Source organism: Microcebus murinus, chromosome 16, assembly GCF_040939455.1.
Source record: "Microcebus murinus isolate Inina chromosome 16, M.murinus_Inina_mat1.0, whole genome shotgun sequence".
In the NCBI taxonomy this organism is placed as follows: Eukaryota; Metazoa; Chordata; class Mammalia; order Primates; family Cheirogaleidae; genus Microcebus; species Microcebus murinus.
The window spans coordinates 29,175,383-29,191,943 of NC_134119.1; the positions used below are offsets into that span (position 1 = coordinate 29,175,383).

Sequence of the window (16,561 nt, forward strand, 5' to 3'; positions counted from 1 at the left end):
AAAATGAGAAAAAAGAATCACTTTCCCAAAGTCCCACTGCTAGAAAGAAGTAGAGCTGGAGTCAGACTGGGCTCTGTGACCTTAGAGCCCTCTTTTAACCACTTGGCATTTGTACTGCGTTTCATACTGGTATACGTGTCTATTTTGTTGTGTGTCAGACTGACTGCATTGTAATATTCTGTTTATTTGTCAAGGCCTTAGCCTACCTGCCTGTGAACTCTGAGGTCAGAGGCTGTCTCATATTTTTTTTGAGTAAAGGTCTCTGTCACCCAGGCTAGAGTGCAGTGGTGTCATCACAGCTGACTGCAACCTCAAACTCCTGGGCTCAAGCGATTCTCCTGCTTGAAATTCTCCTCCTTGGCCTCCCAGGTAGCTGGGACTACAGGTGTACACCACAACGCCCAACTGATTTTTCTAGTTTTTGTAGAGACAGGGTCTTGCTCCTGCTGCAGCTGGTCTCAAACTCCTGGCCTCAAGCAATCCTCCCACCTTGGCCTCCCAAAGTGCTATGATTATAGGTGTGAGTCACCGCGCCTGGCCAGAGCTGATTTATTTTTGTACACAACCACTACACAGGAAATGTACTGAATGTGTGGAAGTGCACAGAGGGGGTGAGGAACTTGCCCGAGTCCCACAGCACGCCGCTGCCAAAAGCAGAAAACAAGGATTGGGAGAGAAGGAAGTAAACAGGCCTCGCTCACCCACCCCACCCCCAGCTCCTGGCAGAGCTGCCAGAGTGAGTCACACAGAGCTGCCCCCAGTGGCTGCAGGGGGAGGGTCTACCTTCCGGCCCAGGGTGTGGGCGGCGCAGCCATACACATTCATAACAGTTTGGTTAAAGGCCTCCTCACTCGCCTTTCCCTGGTAATCACAGCCCTCGTGTGGGCTCAGTACAGTTGCCAGGCTCTTTTGCATCCCATGTCTCATTCGGTTTAAGGCTCTTGGCTCTTTTTTGAGGTAAGTAAAGCTAGAGATTGCCGTCTGGTTTGACAGATTTAATTATCTGAGGCTCAGAGAGCAAATGACTAGCCTCAGTCTCCCAGCAAGCCATCAACAGCAGTGCATACCGTGAACATACGTAATATGCATCATTTTACCTACATGTGAATTGTCTGTAGGAAAAATTCCGAGAAGTGGACCCACTTGGTCAGAGGGTATATGTACTTGTGATTTTGACGTAGACACGTTTTGCCAGCTTGCTCTCTGCAGGAAGCCTGCCTCCTTCCCGCAGCCTCTCCAACTCAGTGTGTTACCAAACATGTGGCTTCTTGCCATTCTCACAGATGAAAAATGGAATCTTGGCGTACTTTAATTTGAGTTTCTCTTATTAGGAATGAGAATGGACATTCTTTTCTTATAATTAAGAGCCATTTGTAATTCCTATTCTGTGAGTCTTCTCTTTGTGTCCTTGGGCATGTGCAAATTATGATTTTATGCATCCTGCCAAATAGCCCTTTCCAAAAGGCTGGATGGCTTTGTACTCTGGCCAGCACTGTGTACACATCCCCTTTCCCCCACAACCCCCCCTCCCAGTGATCATCTCACGGGCTTGCTGCCCTCTGCCCCTCTCCTTCCCACTTTGCAACCTTCCACCCTGGGGCACTAGGTCCCCCCACAGGCACAGTCTACCTTCCCCAGACAGCTTCCCTCTTAGCAGGTTTTTTCCTGTTGGTTTTTAAGAGCCAGCTATGAGCCAAAATATCGGTGAGACATCCAACTGAATGGATCCCTTTTCCCAGGGCTGCTGGTGCTTTATTCACAGGATGGATGTGTGATGGTAAAATCTCGGCACTGTGGTGAGCCAGCGGCTACTGTGGAGAGAACGTCACTTTAGCCATAAGCAGAAGTCTCATCTGGCATTGCTAGGACTTCAGTAGCTGTGATATAAAATAGCTGGGGAGTAGGCCCAGCAGAACATTTGCTGGGCTCTTGAGATCTGTGAGGATTTTGCCTAGCAGGGAGAGGGCATGTAGACAGCATTGTGATCCTGGAAGCTTTTGAATCTGTTCTGAATACAAATTTATACCAGGACTATACTATCATTGATGAATTTTCACTAGGAAGCCCTTTGGCTTGAATCCTATGAGACTGATTTAATTTGTGTTGCACTGTTACTCCATTTTCAATTCTTTTCCATTTTTTTTTTTTTTTTTTTTTTTTTTGAGACAGAGTCTCGCTTGTTGCCCAGGCTAGAGTGAGTGCCATGGCGTCAGCCTAGCTCACAGCAACCTCAAACTCCTGGCTCAAGCAATCCTCCTGCCTCAGCCTCCCGAATAGCTGGGACTACAGGCATGTGCCACCATGCCCGGCTAATTTTATATATATATTAGTTGGCCAATTAATTTCTTTCTATTTATAGTAGAGACGGGGTCTCGCTCTTGCTCAGGCTGGTTTCGAACTCCTGACCTCGAGCAATCCGCCCACCTCAGCCTCCCAGAGTGCTAGGATTACAGGCGTGAGCCACCGCGCCCGGCTTCTTTTCCATTTTTATAATTCCAAAATTATTTTGATTGCATTCAGTTCTTTTCCGTGTAAATATTTATCCTTCATCAGCTCTTTACACACATCACATTCTTGCCAACCATAGCATCTGCCATTATAAATTTAATTGTGGCTTTTATTTTTACTGTATTCAAGTCTCCCGTTCAAATTTCTTAAGTTTTGTCACGATTTGCTTCTCCTTGCAGTTCGTATCTCCCTGTGTGCAGTTTTAGCCATTGTCAGTTTTGTTTGTTGCTAGTTTATTTCAACTCACAATATTCATTACCTACTAGGTGAAAGACTAATCATATTTCCCTCTTAGCTAATCTGTAAGAAAAATCCTCATGAAGTGTGAGACTGCTCTGTTGTTACCAGTGTCCAGGTTTTCTTCTCTCGGTTACTCCATACTGGAACGGCCTCTGCCATATGCCATCACCCCAATGTGCCACACGTGCCTGGATTCTTCTCCCTGGACTGTCTCTATCAGAGTCCAGATCTCCTAATGGCAAAATGGTGGGATCAGAGCATCTTGGCCCCGTGGGAGGTGGGCAGCCCACCAGCAGAGATGGCGTTAACAGCATTAGCAAAGCCTTGCAGGGAAACGTGGGTGAGGGCATCAGATTCACACCAGGATCCCTCCTGGAAGCCAAAACCATGCTCCATGGGCTAGGTGCGGTAACTCACGCCTATAATCCTAGCACTTTGGGAAACTGTGGCTGGAGGATCGCTTTAGGCCAGGAGTTCAAGACCAGCCTGGGCAAGAGCAAGACGTTGTCTCTTTAAGAAAAAAAAAAGGTCCACGGTCCCACTGAGCAGGTGCTGTTCTCTCTCCTCTAGAATGCTTCGGACATGCCCGAAACAATCACCAGCCGGGATGCTGCCCGCTTCCCCATCATTGCCAGCTGCACGCTCTTGGGGCTGTACCTCTTTTTCAAAGTAAGTTCCTTTGCCACCTGTTTTGTCATTTAGTTTAAATAACTTTATTTTGTTTTATTTTTCCCATCACAGAAGCCATGCATGTTCATTTATAAAAAATAAACAGCAGCAAAAAATTACTAATTCACCCATAGACCCACCCAGAGGCAACCCACTGTTGTTTTTTTGGGACCCTTTCCCACCAGTCCCTGTTTCTTTTCTCCATGTAGCTTTTTGTTTTGTTTTTGTGATACCAGTTTGGTTTCATTGTACTATTTATGTTGGGATGGGGTATAGGTTGTGTCTCAGACATACCTCTACCATACTAATCGCCTTTTTTTTTTTAATTTATCGAGGTTTATTTTCCCAATAAAAGTTACACAGACTCAGTGTTGCAAACCTGGAAAACACAGGAAAGTAAAAAGGGAAATACAGCAATCATCCAAAACCCCACTACCAGAGACAATCAGAGTTTCCCTTTGGAGGTGTGTCCTTCCACTGTTTTTCCCTGTGCATGGTTCCTCCATAGCTGTGACCACATGGTGTATTCAGTTTGTAGCTGCTTTTCTCACTTCACATTAATAACATCATAAGCATTTTCTCATGTTACTGCCAACTCTCCTCAATATAACTGTACTCTCTTCTGGATTTTCTGAATTATAAAAGTAACTTACAGAAAACGTAAAGATATATTAAGAGAGGGATAAATAAATCCCACAACACAGAGGTAGTCCCTGTTAACATTTTGTCATAGGCTTTTTATAAGCGTATGTTTAACATTAGAATCCTGTTATAACTATATGTTGTATCTTCTTGTTTTTTTAATAGTACGTCACAAGTGTTTTTTTCCCTGGTCATTGAAAATTCCACAAGAATGACTTTAATTTACATTTTAAAAATACATGTACATGTTTAAAAATTTTTTTCAACCTAAGGAAAGGTACAAATGAGTGATAATCCTCTGCCCAATATAGTTTCTTGTGAATCTGTTATACATAAACCTATATTTTTGTTAAAATATTTAAATATGTAAAGCATATGATTCTTTCCACAGAGATATTTTTGTATCAGCTCAGTCAAATCTACCCCATTTTTTAAACAACTACTCATGGTTCTGTTTTATAATGTATCCCTGAGGGTATTTAAGTGTGTCCATGGTTGAAGTAACATAGTAGTATCGCCATGAATATTTTCTTTTTTTTAATAAGATTCTTAAGGCCATGCTGCGTTGCCATGAATATTTTCATGCACATATTTCGTGCACGTATTTTCTTCAGGTATATCTATCTACAGTAGAACTACCGGGGTCAAACAGCATCTCCTCCCCCCTGCCCCCAAGAGATGGGGTCTTGCTCTGTCACCCAGGCTGGAGTGCCATGGCATGATCATAGCTTATTGCAACCTCCAACTCCTGGGCTCCAGTGATCCTCTCACCTCAGCCTCCTGAGTAGCTGGGGATATAAATACTCGCTACCATGCAAGGCTGATTTTTTTTTTTGAGAGAGAGATGGGGTCTTGCTGTGTTTCCCAGTCTGGTCTTGAATTCTTGGGCTCAAGTAATCTTCCTGCCTCAGCCTCCCTCAGTGGGATTGTAGGTGTGAGCCACTGTACCTGGCCTACATCCCCATTTTTAATACCTACTTCCTATTCCATAGCTCCCTCATTGTTTGATCAGAAATATCTTTTTAATGGCTTCAGAATATCCCCACAAGCAGATATAGTATAATTGACTTATGGCATTCTCCTCATTTTAAACAGAAAATGTCATTCTGATTTTTACTCTTGTAAATAAGAGTGTATTAAATAATACTGAATAATCACTGTTGTTTTTTTTTTCTATTTTTCCTGGACCTGGGGTGAAGAGCTGAATTTATCCAATGCCTTGGTTCATAGCATACCATCCTCAGTCCATGCCAGGAACCCCCATGTTTTTTCCCTCTTCACCCCAATACCCACCTCCATTTCCCACCTTCATTTCCCTCTCTGCCAGAGATGCCTGCTCTAATGTGTTTGATTTATGTCCTTAGATATGTATGTTTCTTATAGAATATGTGGTGTTGGTGTATCTGTGTGTATGAGTGAACGTTGAGTTTCCGTGAATAAAACTGTGCAATGCATCTTTGTTTCCTTTTCCTCTCCCCTCTACTTTTGAGCTCTCTCTGTGGCTCTGTGTACGTGTAGCCCATTGCTTCTGACTTTGCATTTGGCAGATATTTCTCAAGTCTCTGCTGTGCTAAGCACCAGGAATATACACCCAGTCCCTTGCCTCTCCAAGACCTTCTGACATTTTCAGTATTTAGGATTCTTTGCTTAGGCCAGATGTCCCAAAAAGAAATTTCTGGCAGCAGTGGGTGTGACCTTTCTTATTTAAGGAACTGGCTTCCTGTTGCTCAGCCTTTTCCTCCTCTCTGGGCAGGTAAGCCCCGGCCTGCTTTGTGCAGGGGCACAGTGCATACCTCTTCCCTGTGCCTCTAGAGTGTCTATGCTAAGATTTCTAAAAGGCAACTTCCTCCTGGACAGTGCAGCCACTGGGCTCCTCCTGAACTCCAGCCTGATGGCTGGTAGGTTGGTTTGCTTAACAGAAAAACAGCTACCACAGTAGCTCTTCCTCAGCCCCTTTCCTCCCCTCCTCCCAAGTGGGCACTAGCGTTTGTAACTGTGTAGTAAATTTTTAACACTTCATATTTTCCTGATGCCTCAACATCCCCACAGACAGGCTGTGAGCATCCCACAAGGTAACCAGGTACACCACTGTGATAACACGGGTCCCTGCCACAAGTTCCCCTTCTTGCCTCCCTGCCGCAGCGACTGTGGCCTAGTGCCATTTAGACATACACGAAAGTCCTCTCAAGCCTTTTGCTTGTGTGCTGCACCCTGACTCCCAAGAAAAGCTCTTGTCCATGGGTCTTCCTCTCTAGGACCTGGGAGTATGATAAGTCCTTTCATTGCATAGGCCTCTCTGAGGGACTTTCCACCTGAGTTTAGAATGATCGCATCCTCATCGCCAATTGTGTTGCGGGTAGGGGAGTAAGTCCCCTTTGTGGGGTCTCTTAAGGACCACTCCAACACACCCATGGAAATTACGCTCAGAAAGGCATATGAAATGAAAGGATCTACACTCACAGGTCCTACAGAGGGAGGCATGGCATGCCACACAGGGGCCACATGGGAGGAGCTACCAGGGAGCCACTCAGTCAAGCAGGTGGAGAAAGAGGGGACGAGGACCCCTGGGTGAGCACCTTTATGGCAAGGGCCATAGGTGTGGCTCTGACTTTTTAGCAGCCCAGAGTACAAAGGAAAGTGAGACTTGATGTCCTATGCACATGGTCCATGCAGTCAAACCAACCAGAAGCTCAAAGGTGTGGCTTGAGAGAGATTTTTCCTGAGGGCCCACATTGAAGGAACACAATGTGAGAGGTACACATCTTCGTAAATAAACACAATCCATATGCCTACAAAATATCCTCATAGCTCTATTTCTTGAGGCCTTCACATAGGCCCCCAACTTACTCATCCATGCAGTCATTCTGCTTTTATCGAGTGCCTGCTAATTCAGGTCTTGTGCTGGGGATACCAAAGCAAGGAAAACAGCCAACCATCCCTGTGCTCAAGGAGCGTCTGTTTAGTAGTGGAGACAGACACCAATCACACAGATAGATGTGAAGTTACAGCTCTGAGAACCGCTGTGAAGGCAAGGTCCTTAGTGCCAGGAAAGCACAGAAGAACCAGCCTCAGGTAAAGCCCCATTCTTGCCCAAGCTCCCATGCAAGATAACAGCACCTCTATCTGCCTAGCTGCTCAGTCAGAACCCCAGGAATCATCCTTGTTCCTGCCCCCTCAGCCCTCACATCCAGCCCCTCCACACACCCTACAACTCCAATCCAAGAACAGATCTAGAATCGTTCCACTGCTCATCACTTTCCCTCCGTGCCCCAGTCTAGGACACCTTCCCCTTCTGCTGGGTTATGCGATGCCCTCCTCATTGGCTCCCTATTTCTACTCCTGCCCTGTGGGATCTTCCATACAGCAGCAGATGGGTCCTCTCATGCTGTCTGATCATGCCACACCCCTGCCCTTAGCACTCCAGTACCTGTCTCACCTGGGTGAATCTAAAGTCTTTGAATTGGGAGCATTGTGACAGAGAATATTTCTCAATTTCACCTAACAGTAATAAGACCAAGAAGCAGCTATCAGGGCTGCTTTTGTAACTTCCAGCTGTCACTACAGGAGGAGTCATCAGGAAAGCAGGGCATGGAGGATGGAGCAGGCACGCAGATGTCTTTTAGCCAGCAGGCCTGGGGCCTGGGTGGCCACTCTCTAGGGGCCCCCTAGGTTTCTGAACAGAGAGAAGGAAACATGGAAGAGCAAGTTCTGAGGTTCCAACAGTTCTCTTGGGGCTCTGTACTTCAGACACCCCGGTTCCCCCAGAACCCTTATGCAGGACACAAACTCAAAAATTGCCTGTCTCCATATACGGAGCCACCAAACATAAACCTAGAGACTCCTTTGGGAGATATACCTGGGGGCTTGAGGTTCCCCCCTTTTTTCCCACAGCTGCAAACACTACAAGGCCTCTAGTACTGTCTAAGATAATTCCTGACCGTCCCCCAATTCCAGAAGGGTGAGACCAACCTCCAGAAGAGAAATGGGGACTCTGGTTTTCTCCTAGCCACCAGCAACCCTGACTTACTGTTTCTCTTTCTATTTTTGCTCAGATATTCTCCCAGGAGTACATCAACCTCTTGCTGTCCATGTATTTCTTCGTGCTGGGAATCCTGGCCCTGTCCCACACCATCAGGTCAGAAGGCACCTCTCTGCAACATTTGAAGCAGCTTTCTCAGGAGCCAGTACAGGGTCTCGGATGAGAACATGACCTTTGCCGTCACTCAGAGCCAGGTTTAAATCCTGGCTGTAAAACTCCAGGGACTCTTTCCCCTGTGTCACACCGTAGATGACCAGGACAAGAACTATAACCTCTCTGGGCTACAGTTTCCTTACAGGGAATGATAAGAGTCTATGGTGGGTGTCTCCCACCACTACAATTGTTGGGAAAGTTATTTGTGGATAATAATTGGCGATACTGAGGTGAGTGATACCAGTGCCACCTGCCAGGTGTTGTGGCCTGCTGTGTACCACGCAGTATGCTGGGCTCCTCACACCTGGTCTTATAAGGAGAGTGAGGCAGTGTGGTAAGAAGTTAGGAGTGTGGGCCAGCCGTGGTGGCTCACGCCTATAATCCTAGCACTCTGGGAGGCTGAGGCAGGAGGATCGTTTGAGCTCAGGTGTTCGAGACCATCCTGAGCAAGAATGAGACCCTGTCTCTACTATAAATAGAAAGAAATTAGCCAAACAACTAAAAATAGAAAAAAATTAGCCGGGCATGGTGGCGCATGCCTGTTTTCCCAGGTACTCGGGAGGCTGAGGCAGGAGGATCGCTTGAGCCCAGGAGTTGAAGGTTGCTGTGAGCTAGGCTAATGCCACGGCACTCTAACCCGGGCAACAGAGTGAGACTCTGTCTCAAAAAAAAAAAAAAAAAAAAAAAGTACTTTTCTTTAATTAAAAAAAAAGAAGAAGAAGAAGTTAGGAGTATGGGCTCTGGAATTTGACTACCTGACTTTGAATCCAGACCCTGCCACTCTGTGACCTGGGACAAGTTAGTTGATATTTCTGGCCTCAATTTCTTCACAAATGTGGAGAAAAATAATAGTACCATCCTTGTGGGGTCATGTGGAAAGCTTTTAGCACAGTATCTGGCACTTAATGTGTTCAGTAAGTTTAACTGCTGCTGTTGCCTGTGTCCACCTGCCAGACAACATTATATGACTAGCTTTTACTTTTAATCCTATGTCACAGTCAGAAAACTGAAGCTCAGAGAGGTTAAGAAATTTGCTAGGATCACACAGCTGATAAGCAACAAAGCCAGGATTCAAACCCAGGTGTGGCCCCAGGGCCCATCCTCCTCCCCACTGCCACCCTGCTCAGACTGTCACACGTTCATGTCATTTCAGTGGGGATGAGTGATAAAGGCCAATGTTCCTCGGGGACCTGCGATTGGTATTTTGGCCAGTTCTCTACTGTGCAGGACTATCCTGTGCGTTATAAACATTTGGCACCCTTGTCCTGCTCACAAATGGCAGTAGTGCCACCACCCTTGCCTCAGCTTGTGACTACAAAGATGTCCCAGCATGTTTCTGTCTGCCCCTCTTGAAGTGGTACAGCCTCAGGCCGAGAACCACTAATAAATCAAGAGGTAGCCAGCAGACCAGAGAAAATTCCCAGAGGGAAGAAACTTGACTTGAACTCAGCTTTGAAGGCAGGAAACCTGAAAGAGGTAGGTGCAAAAGAGAGAGAGGTCAGGCCAGGAGCTGGATGGTTTGTGCACATTGAGGGCACAGTCAGAGTAGACACAGAAAAAGCTAGAGAGAAAGAGCAGGATGTGCTCACCAAGGCTTTGGAAGCTGAGGTGAGTGTGGTCTCGTTACTCCAGGCACTCTGGCAGGACGATGTGGTAGTCAGGAGTGTGAGCTCAAAACAGGCAACCCTGGGACCAAGGCCTGGCTCGGCCAGCTCTATAATTTGTATAAGTTACTCAAGCTCTCTGAGCATCAGTCTTTCCACCTATAAATGGAGAGACTGCAAGTACCTCCTCAGAGGTAGGAAGGCTCAGATGAGCCTCCGTAATGTCCCAAGAGCACACAGTGAGTTGAGTGGCTGGCCCAGGGTTACACAGAACTTCAGCTGTGGTCCTCTGACTGAGGTCAGTGTTTTCTTCACCTACACTGACCCTTCACTCCCAAAATCTTACTCTAGCTAGCTCAGGAGAATTCTAGTCCAGCCCCACATCCTGAAAAATGAAGGCCCAGAGTGACTTGAACCAGTAAGATAGTGGCAGGCCCAGTCACCCTTGCTCAAAGGACATACCTGTCGTTTCATGGTGGACCTGAGGTAGGGTAGAGGCAGTCACTTCCAGGCACTGGATCCCTCCTTTCCTACACTGACTAGCATCCTCCCTTCCTCCAACTCTAGTCCTTTGTACCCCAGCATCTGTGAGAAGCTTGAGACCCCTGGTTCTCCCTACTCAGCCCCTCAGAGTGAGAGAACCCAATGTGTGTAGAAAGCCACTCTTGGGCCATAGGCTGAGGAATTGATTATTTATCTCAACAACTTTACAGATGCAATCTTCTCTACCCAACTGCTCAAGCAGGGTATTTTTAACCTCTATCATTTTGACACCAGAGACTTTTTTTTTTTTTTTTTGCCTTTTAGAGCAATAACTAAGGGACATTATCCCAAATTTCTCATAGATTAGCCAAGAAACAATTGTCTGTCTTTTAACCAATTCAAAATTTTGAGAGATAGACATTATCAACAGAAAATAAAACCAACAGCAGCTAAAAGTGTACATGGTAACATTTGTTAGTGACTAGAAACTAACAGAAGATTCATTTTCCTAATGAAATTCAGAGCAACAAAATTTGACCTGGGAAAATCATACCTTGTAAACTGTTGATGGCTCTGGGCAGAAGTGGTGCTCACCATACAGGGGGGCCAAAGGTGTCCACTGAAAAATCTAATAGTGACCACAAACTATTGGGTGATTGAGATCGTACTATAAAATTTACATGGGAAAGAATGGAATCTGATGGAAATAATTTTAGTAAAGGGAGGGGATCTTTTAATCATGCTTTTTAGAAAGTCAACCCAAGAATTAAATTGACTTTTCTTCAATTAAATTGAGTTTCCTTACATATTTTCTCAAAGAAAGTCTATAGTGTTGTTAGAATTTACATGAGCTGCTGGTATCTACAGACTTGGAGTCAGACTTTCTTCAGGATCCAAACAAGGTCCAAAGGTTCAAGACGTGAAAATTGAGGCTCGGAGAGGTTATGGGGTTATATGGACTCCCAGAATTCACATTCACAGCTGGTAAGGGCGGAGCGAGGTTTTGACCCTGGATCTGTGTGATTCTAAAGCCAGTATTCATTACGGTTTGGGCAAAAGTGAAGGGGAAGGGAGAATTTAAAGAGGGTGGGCTGGCCACCCTCTCCTGTGGGACCTGCAGTCTCCTGGGGTTGGCAGAAGAGAGGCCGCTGAAAGGCTGTGAAGAGCTGCACCCGAGCTGAGATTCTCTTAGGATCCCCTCCGCCTCCACCACCATCCCCTAGCCCACCTCAAGCCTCTTTGGGAACAAACCACAGCTTGGAGTATTGGAGGGAGGCAGGGGCCCATAGCCTGCCTTCGCCTCGTACAGTCACCAAGACTCAAGTCCAAGCCAAATCCTAGACATCCCCCCTGCCAAGGGAACCTCTGTTTATTTTCATCCTGTCTGATTGAGCTCATGCCCCACACAGCTAACCTTTAGAGGGAGAAAAGGCCTAGAGGGCCCAAATCTGCCACCCCAAGAGGAAGAGGCCACATCACCAGTTTCACTGACCCTTGCCTTCCACCCCCAGGGGAGAAAGGCACCAGGAGGTAGTTTCTCAGCAGGAAGAAGTGACCATTAGGTTTCATGTGAGCCATCAAGGACCAGAAAGAATCTCTGCCTGCTCCAAAAAGTCTGTGTTCAGTCGTTCAGCAAGCATTTATCAGATGTCTCCCAGGCACCAGGCAGCTTCACACCAGGGTGGGGTGAAGACGATGACAGGGCCCCTGCCCTCAAGTCCACAGACTCGAACTTGACTCTTCCCCTATGTCATCCAGCAGCCCCTTTTTTCTTGGAGTAACAAAGGCATCAGTCTAGAGACTTTCTACTTGAAGTTAAAGCTGCAGTTAAGCTTACAGGGTGCCAAGTACTCATTTAATTATTTTAGTAGCCCCACAAAGAAAGGTATTGTTGTGTTCCAGATGAGATTGTTGCACAGAGCAGTTAAGTAACGTTCCCAATATTATACTGCTAATAAGTGGAAGAGCTGGGATTTGAACCCAGAGACCACATTCTTAGCCATCACACTCTGCTTATTGAGAAACTAAGCACCAAGCTCCTAAGGAAGAGGCCAGCTAAGCTGAGTAAAGGGCTTAGCTCCTCAGGCCGCCTCTTTGCCTCTGCCCATACCCATACACATGCCCTGACTTCAGACTCCCTCAAAAGTGATTCAGCAAACCAAGCTGAAAGTAGCTTCTAGCTTCCTCCACCAGCCTCTGCCTCCCATCTGAGAGCCCTGCTGCGGAAGTCCATTCCTGACTCCACCCTCGTGTCTGCCACATCTCCGTTCACAAAGCCCTCACATCGTTCATACCATGAGCCCCACAGGTGGGGAGGGGTCAGCTGTTTGAAAAGTGGGGAAATGGAGGCCTGTTAGTTGGGAGGGTCATTCCTGGACTTGCCTCCCTCATTAGTCATTATCAGCTTCATCTGATGTCAAATGCTTTCAAGCTCAGGCTCTGGAGGAGTGTGCCACAGAAGCTCACAGTTCCTGCATCCCTGCTGTAGGCCCAGTGCTGGGCTAAGCTTCTCACCTGCCTTCTCATATCTTCACAGCAAACTCTTTTAGAAGGTGTTAATATTATCCCTTCATACAAGAAAACAGATGATGGCCCAGGAGACTGAGTCACTTAAGTGGCTCTCCCAGGGCCACACAGCTGGTACATGGCAAAGCAGGCTTCAGGGCTGGGCCACCTAAGCTTGTAGCCATTCCACAGCACTGCTGGGAGCAGATGGATCAAGACACCCTGGTTTGCTAATCTTGCTCTGAAGATGATCCAGAAAAGAACATCTCCATCCCTGCCTGGCCAGGAAGTAGGGCGTGCTGGGTAATCAATATTTCTAGAGGTGAAGCCAAGCTGATCTTGAGCAATAGAACCCTTTGTGGATGGATTGAATGTGAGGGTGATCGTGTCCTGGGGGGCTGAGATTCATCTGACTGAGCAATTCCAGCTGAGTTTATAAAAATCTCAGGCCTTTTGCTGGATAGCAGAATGACAAATCATAGAGTGGGGTAGAGGTGACCATCGGGTCATCTGACTTGATAGGTCTGGAAGGGAATCCTGGAATATGCTTAACAAGAGACTCATACAGGTGGTGCATGGGTTAGACGTTGGGATCCATTGATCTCCTAAAAACTATATTTTACATGAAAGTCTGTCTGCCTCTGCTTTGTATTTCTTCAGTGGTAACAAAAAGGCAGTTTGGGAATCACTAGTTCAGTGGCCTACCTTGGAGCCTCAGCTTAGATATTGACTCGTGTGACCCTGGGCAAGTCACTTATTCTCTGAGGGCCTATTTCCACATCTATAGAGTGGAAACAATAACACTTAGCTATCAGGGCGGTTGTGAGGGTGCCAGGAGATAACAGCTGTAAGTGGCTGTTGGGGAGGGGGTACCGTTAGGGCCGTGACTGCTCATGGGGGCTCTGTTTGCCGACTTGCTTTGTCTTTCCTTCCAGCCCCTTCATGAGTAAGTTTTTTCCAGCCAGCTTTCCAAATCGGCAGTACCAGCTGCTCTTCACCCAGGGCTCTGGGGAGAGCAAGGAAGGTCAGTGCTGCCCACTTTCCCCTGTGGTGTACCCTAGCTGTTTTCCACCACCATTCCCCTCATCTTTCCAATACTGGGATTCTCCAGTACAGCAAGTTATGAAAGAGGTGGGCTCTGGGATCTCATGGCCTGGATTCACATCCCAGCTCTGCTGCTACCTAGACATGGGACCTGGGTGAATGCCTTACCTCTCTGAGCATTGGTGTTTTTGTTTTTTTAATCTGTAAAATGAAAATGATAATCTACCTCCTTCATGGGCATGTTGTTAGGACTGCAAGTAAATGATGAGTGGAAAGCATTCAGCACACTGCCTGACTCAAAGCACTTAGTAAAAGTTGACCCTTGCCACTATTTTTATTGTGTTTATTTTTAGTGTGATTACATTCCACCTAAGATTTGAAAAGGGAGTCTCACAGTTCTTTTTCAAAAATGAAAACTACGGGGAATTGGGAGGAGCCTAGGATTTACAGGTTAGTTAGGGTGCGAATTCAAATGCTGTAGTAAGGTTATCAATGGCTTGACCAAGTGGAAGATACCTAGCAGTCTCACACTGGTGCACGGCATATTCTGCCTTGTCCCTAGAAAGCAGTGATTTTATGTGATTCCTTTTTGCATCTCAAGTGCATCTGTGTCAAATAAATGATCATAGAGTTCCATTAAGAGAGCTAAGCTTACGACCACAGAGCCTCCCGGGTTCCAGCTCCCATCCGTCTTACGCTCCGCCATGTTCAGGGGTGGTCCTTGGATCCACGATGGTGACCATCGCGCCGCTGTCCAACCAGGGGGAAAGAAACATTCATATCCGGGGCCAATTAAGCGGCAGAGGGGAAGCTGGAAAATGGCCGTGAGTCGGCCTCATGTCCAGTTGGAAATCATCACGGAGTGCCCCGGAATTGTATCACTTCTTGCTTCCCAAGTCCCGCCCCTTTCATCGACCCCCACTGAAGAGGACTCGGTAGTCTGAAGAACAGTGTACAGAGCGCCGCCATGACGTGGACTTCGGAGGACCGGAAGTGGTCAGATTTCATAGAGCCGTAAAGCGCGGCTGCCTGCCTCGGTTTCCGGTTGGCGACAACGGTTCAGACCATCGGCACAGGCTTTGGCGTAAGGAACGCTGCTCGACCGCTGCCGGTTTCGTTTCTTACCCTTTCCGGGCCTTTCCTTGCCATCGCCCGTTTCACCTTGGATCATGTTCAAGAAATTCGATGAAAAGGAAAATGTGTCCAACTGCATCCAGTTGAAAACCTCAATTATTAAGGGTATTAAGAACCAACTGATAGAGCAGTTTCCAGGTATTGAACCATGGCTTAATCAAATCATGCCTAAGAAAGATCCTGTCAAAATAGTCCGATGCCACGAGCATATGGAAATACTTACGGTAAATGGCGAATTACTATTTTTTAGACAAAGAAAAGGGCCTTTTTATCCAACTCTAAGGTTGCTTCATAAATATCCTTTTATCCTGCCACACCAGCAAGTTGATAAAGGAGCCATCAAATTTGTACTCAGTGGAGCAAATATCATGTGTCCAGGTTTAACTTCTCCTGGAGCCAAGCTTTACCCTGCTGCGGTCGATACAATTGTTGCAGTCATGGCAGAAGGAAAACAGCATGCTCTGTGTGTTGGGGTCATGAAGATGTCTACAGAAGACATTGAGAAAGTCAACAAAGGAATTGGCATTGAAAATATCCATTACTTAAATGATGGGCTGTGGCACATGAAGACCTACAAATAAGCCTCAAAGGAATGCACTTGGGGGGCCAAATATGGATATTGTAATTTATATGTGTTTGTGTGTGTGTGTGACAACGTGAAGACAATACCTCTGTGGTTATTCTAAGTAAATTTAACAGATGCTTGAAGGGAAGAAATCAGGGTGCTGTTACCACAGTGGAGAAAACAAATTGGGGGACAAGCAGCAAGCAGCCTGTTACACTCTGGAATCTGAAAGGAACAGCTACACTCTGTGACTCTGAGCAAGCTTCATCTCCTCTGTGGGCTCCCTTATTTGAAAGTGATCAAGATTGGCTCTGAGGATGTCTGCCAGAGGGCCCCCCACAAGAGCAGCCTTGGGGACTCCTCCCCGCCTTTTCTCCAGGCCTCCATCTCTCACCTTATTCCTCCTCTGCTAGTGAACTAGGGCTGCCAGCAAACTTCTTGATTCCTTTGGTGGCAAAGTAGAAAGGTTTCGGAATGAACTAGGACCTTGCTAAAAACCTGGGCTCAATGGCAGCTGGCATTGACTGAACATCTGCTGTGTGCCAGGCACTGTGCTGAGTGCATTGTAACAGCTGTCTTACTCCCCACAGCAGCCCTATGAGGGAGGTGCTATTATCACCTTTTCACGGATGAGGAAACAAGCTCAGAGAGGGAACTGCCTCCCCAAAGGTTACCCAGCCCCAGCTACAAGTGGCAAATCCTGTACTTTCAACACTAAGGACCACTTCCCACTGACCCTGCACCAGGCTTGTATTCTCTGGGCCTCCGTTCCCTTCTCTAGGATATTGGAGGAGTTAGGGTGGCTCCAGTGAGCTCTCTTCCCTCCTGAAACTCTTACCGATCTGAGGCAGCCAAGGCTTAGCCTCCTAGCTTGTGGGACTCTGACAGTGCCCACAGCCATGCCCTCCTCTGTCCAGGGGCTGACAGGTGGGAGGGGCAGCCCCACCCTGGGGAGTGGACTTACTCGGCCTCTCT

At 46.8% G+C, this 16,561-nt stretch overlaps 2 protein-coding genes across 2 annotated transcripts in view; both read left to right on the forward strand.

Moving 5' to 3' along the window:
- Nucleotides 1-16,561, forward strand: part of HM13 (histocompatibility minor 13) — a 42,481-nt gene that overhangs the window by 6,488 nt on the left and 19,432 nt on the right. Inside the window, exons 2-4 of the mRNA XM_012755065.2 lie at nucleotides 3,319-3,417; nucleotides 8,112-8,194; nucleotides 13,779-13,867. Coding sequence (XP_012610519.1) covers nucleotides 3,319-3,417; nucleotides 8,112-8,194; nucleotides 13,779-13,867 — 271 coding nt within the window. The remainder of the gene's footprint in view (nucleotides 1-3,318; nucleotides 3,418-8,111; nucleotides 8,195-13,778; nucleotides 13,868-16,561) is intronic.
- On the forward strand, nucleotides 13,878-16,561 carry MCTS2 (MCTS family member 2). The gene has a single exon (XM_012755066.3). The coding sequence runs from the start codon at nucleotides 15,057-15,059 to the stop codon at nucleotides 15,600-15,602; it is 546 nt and encodes a 181-aa protein (XP_012610520.2). The 5' UTR covers nucleotides 13,878-15,056; the 3' UTR covers nucleotides 15,603-16,561.

What these genes read in the sequence shown, in the direction of transcription:
- MCTS2 (XM_012755066.3), top strand. Translation starts at nt 15,057, where the DNA reads ATGTTCAAGAAATTCGATGAAAAGGAAAATGTGTCCAACTGCATCCAG.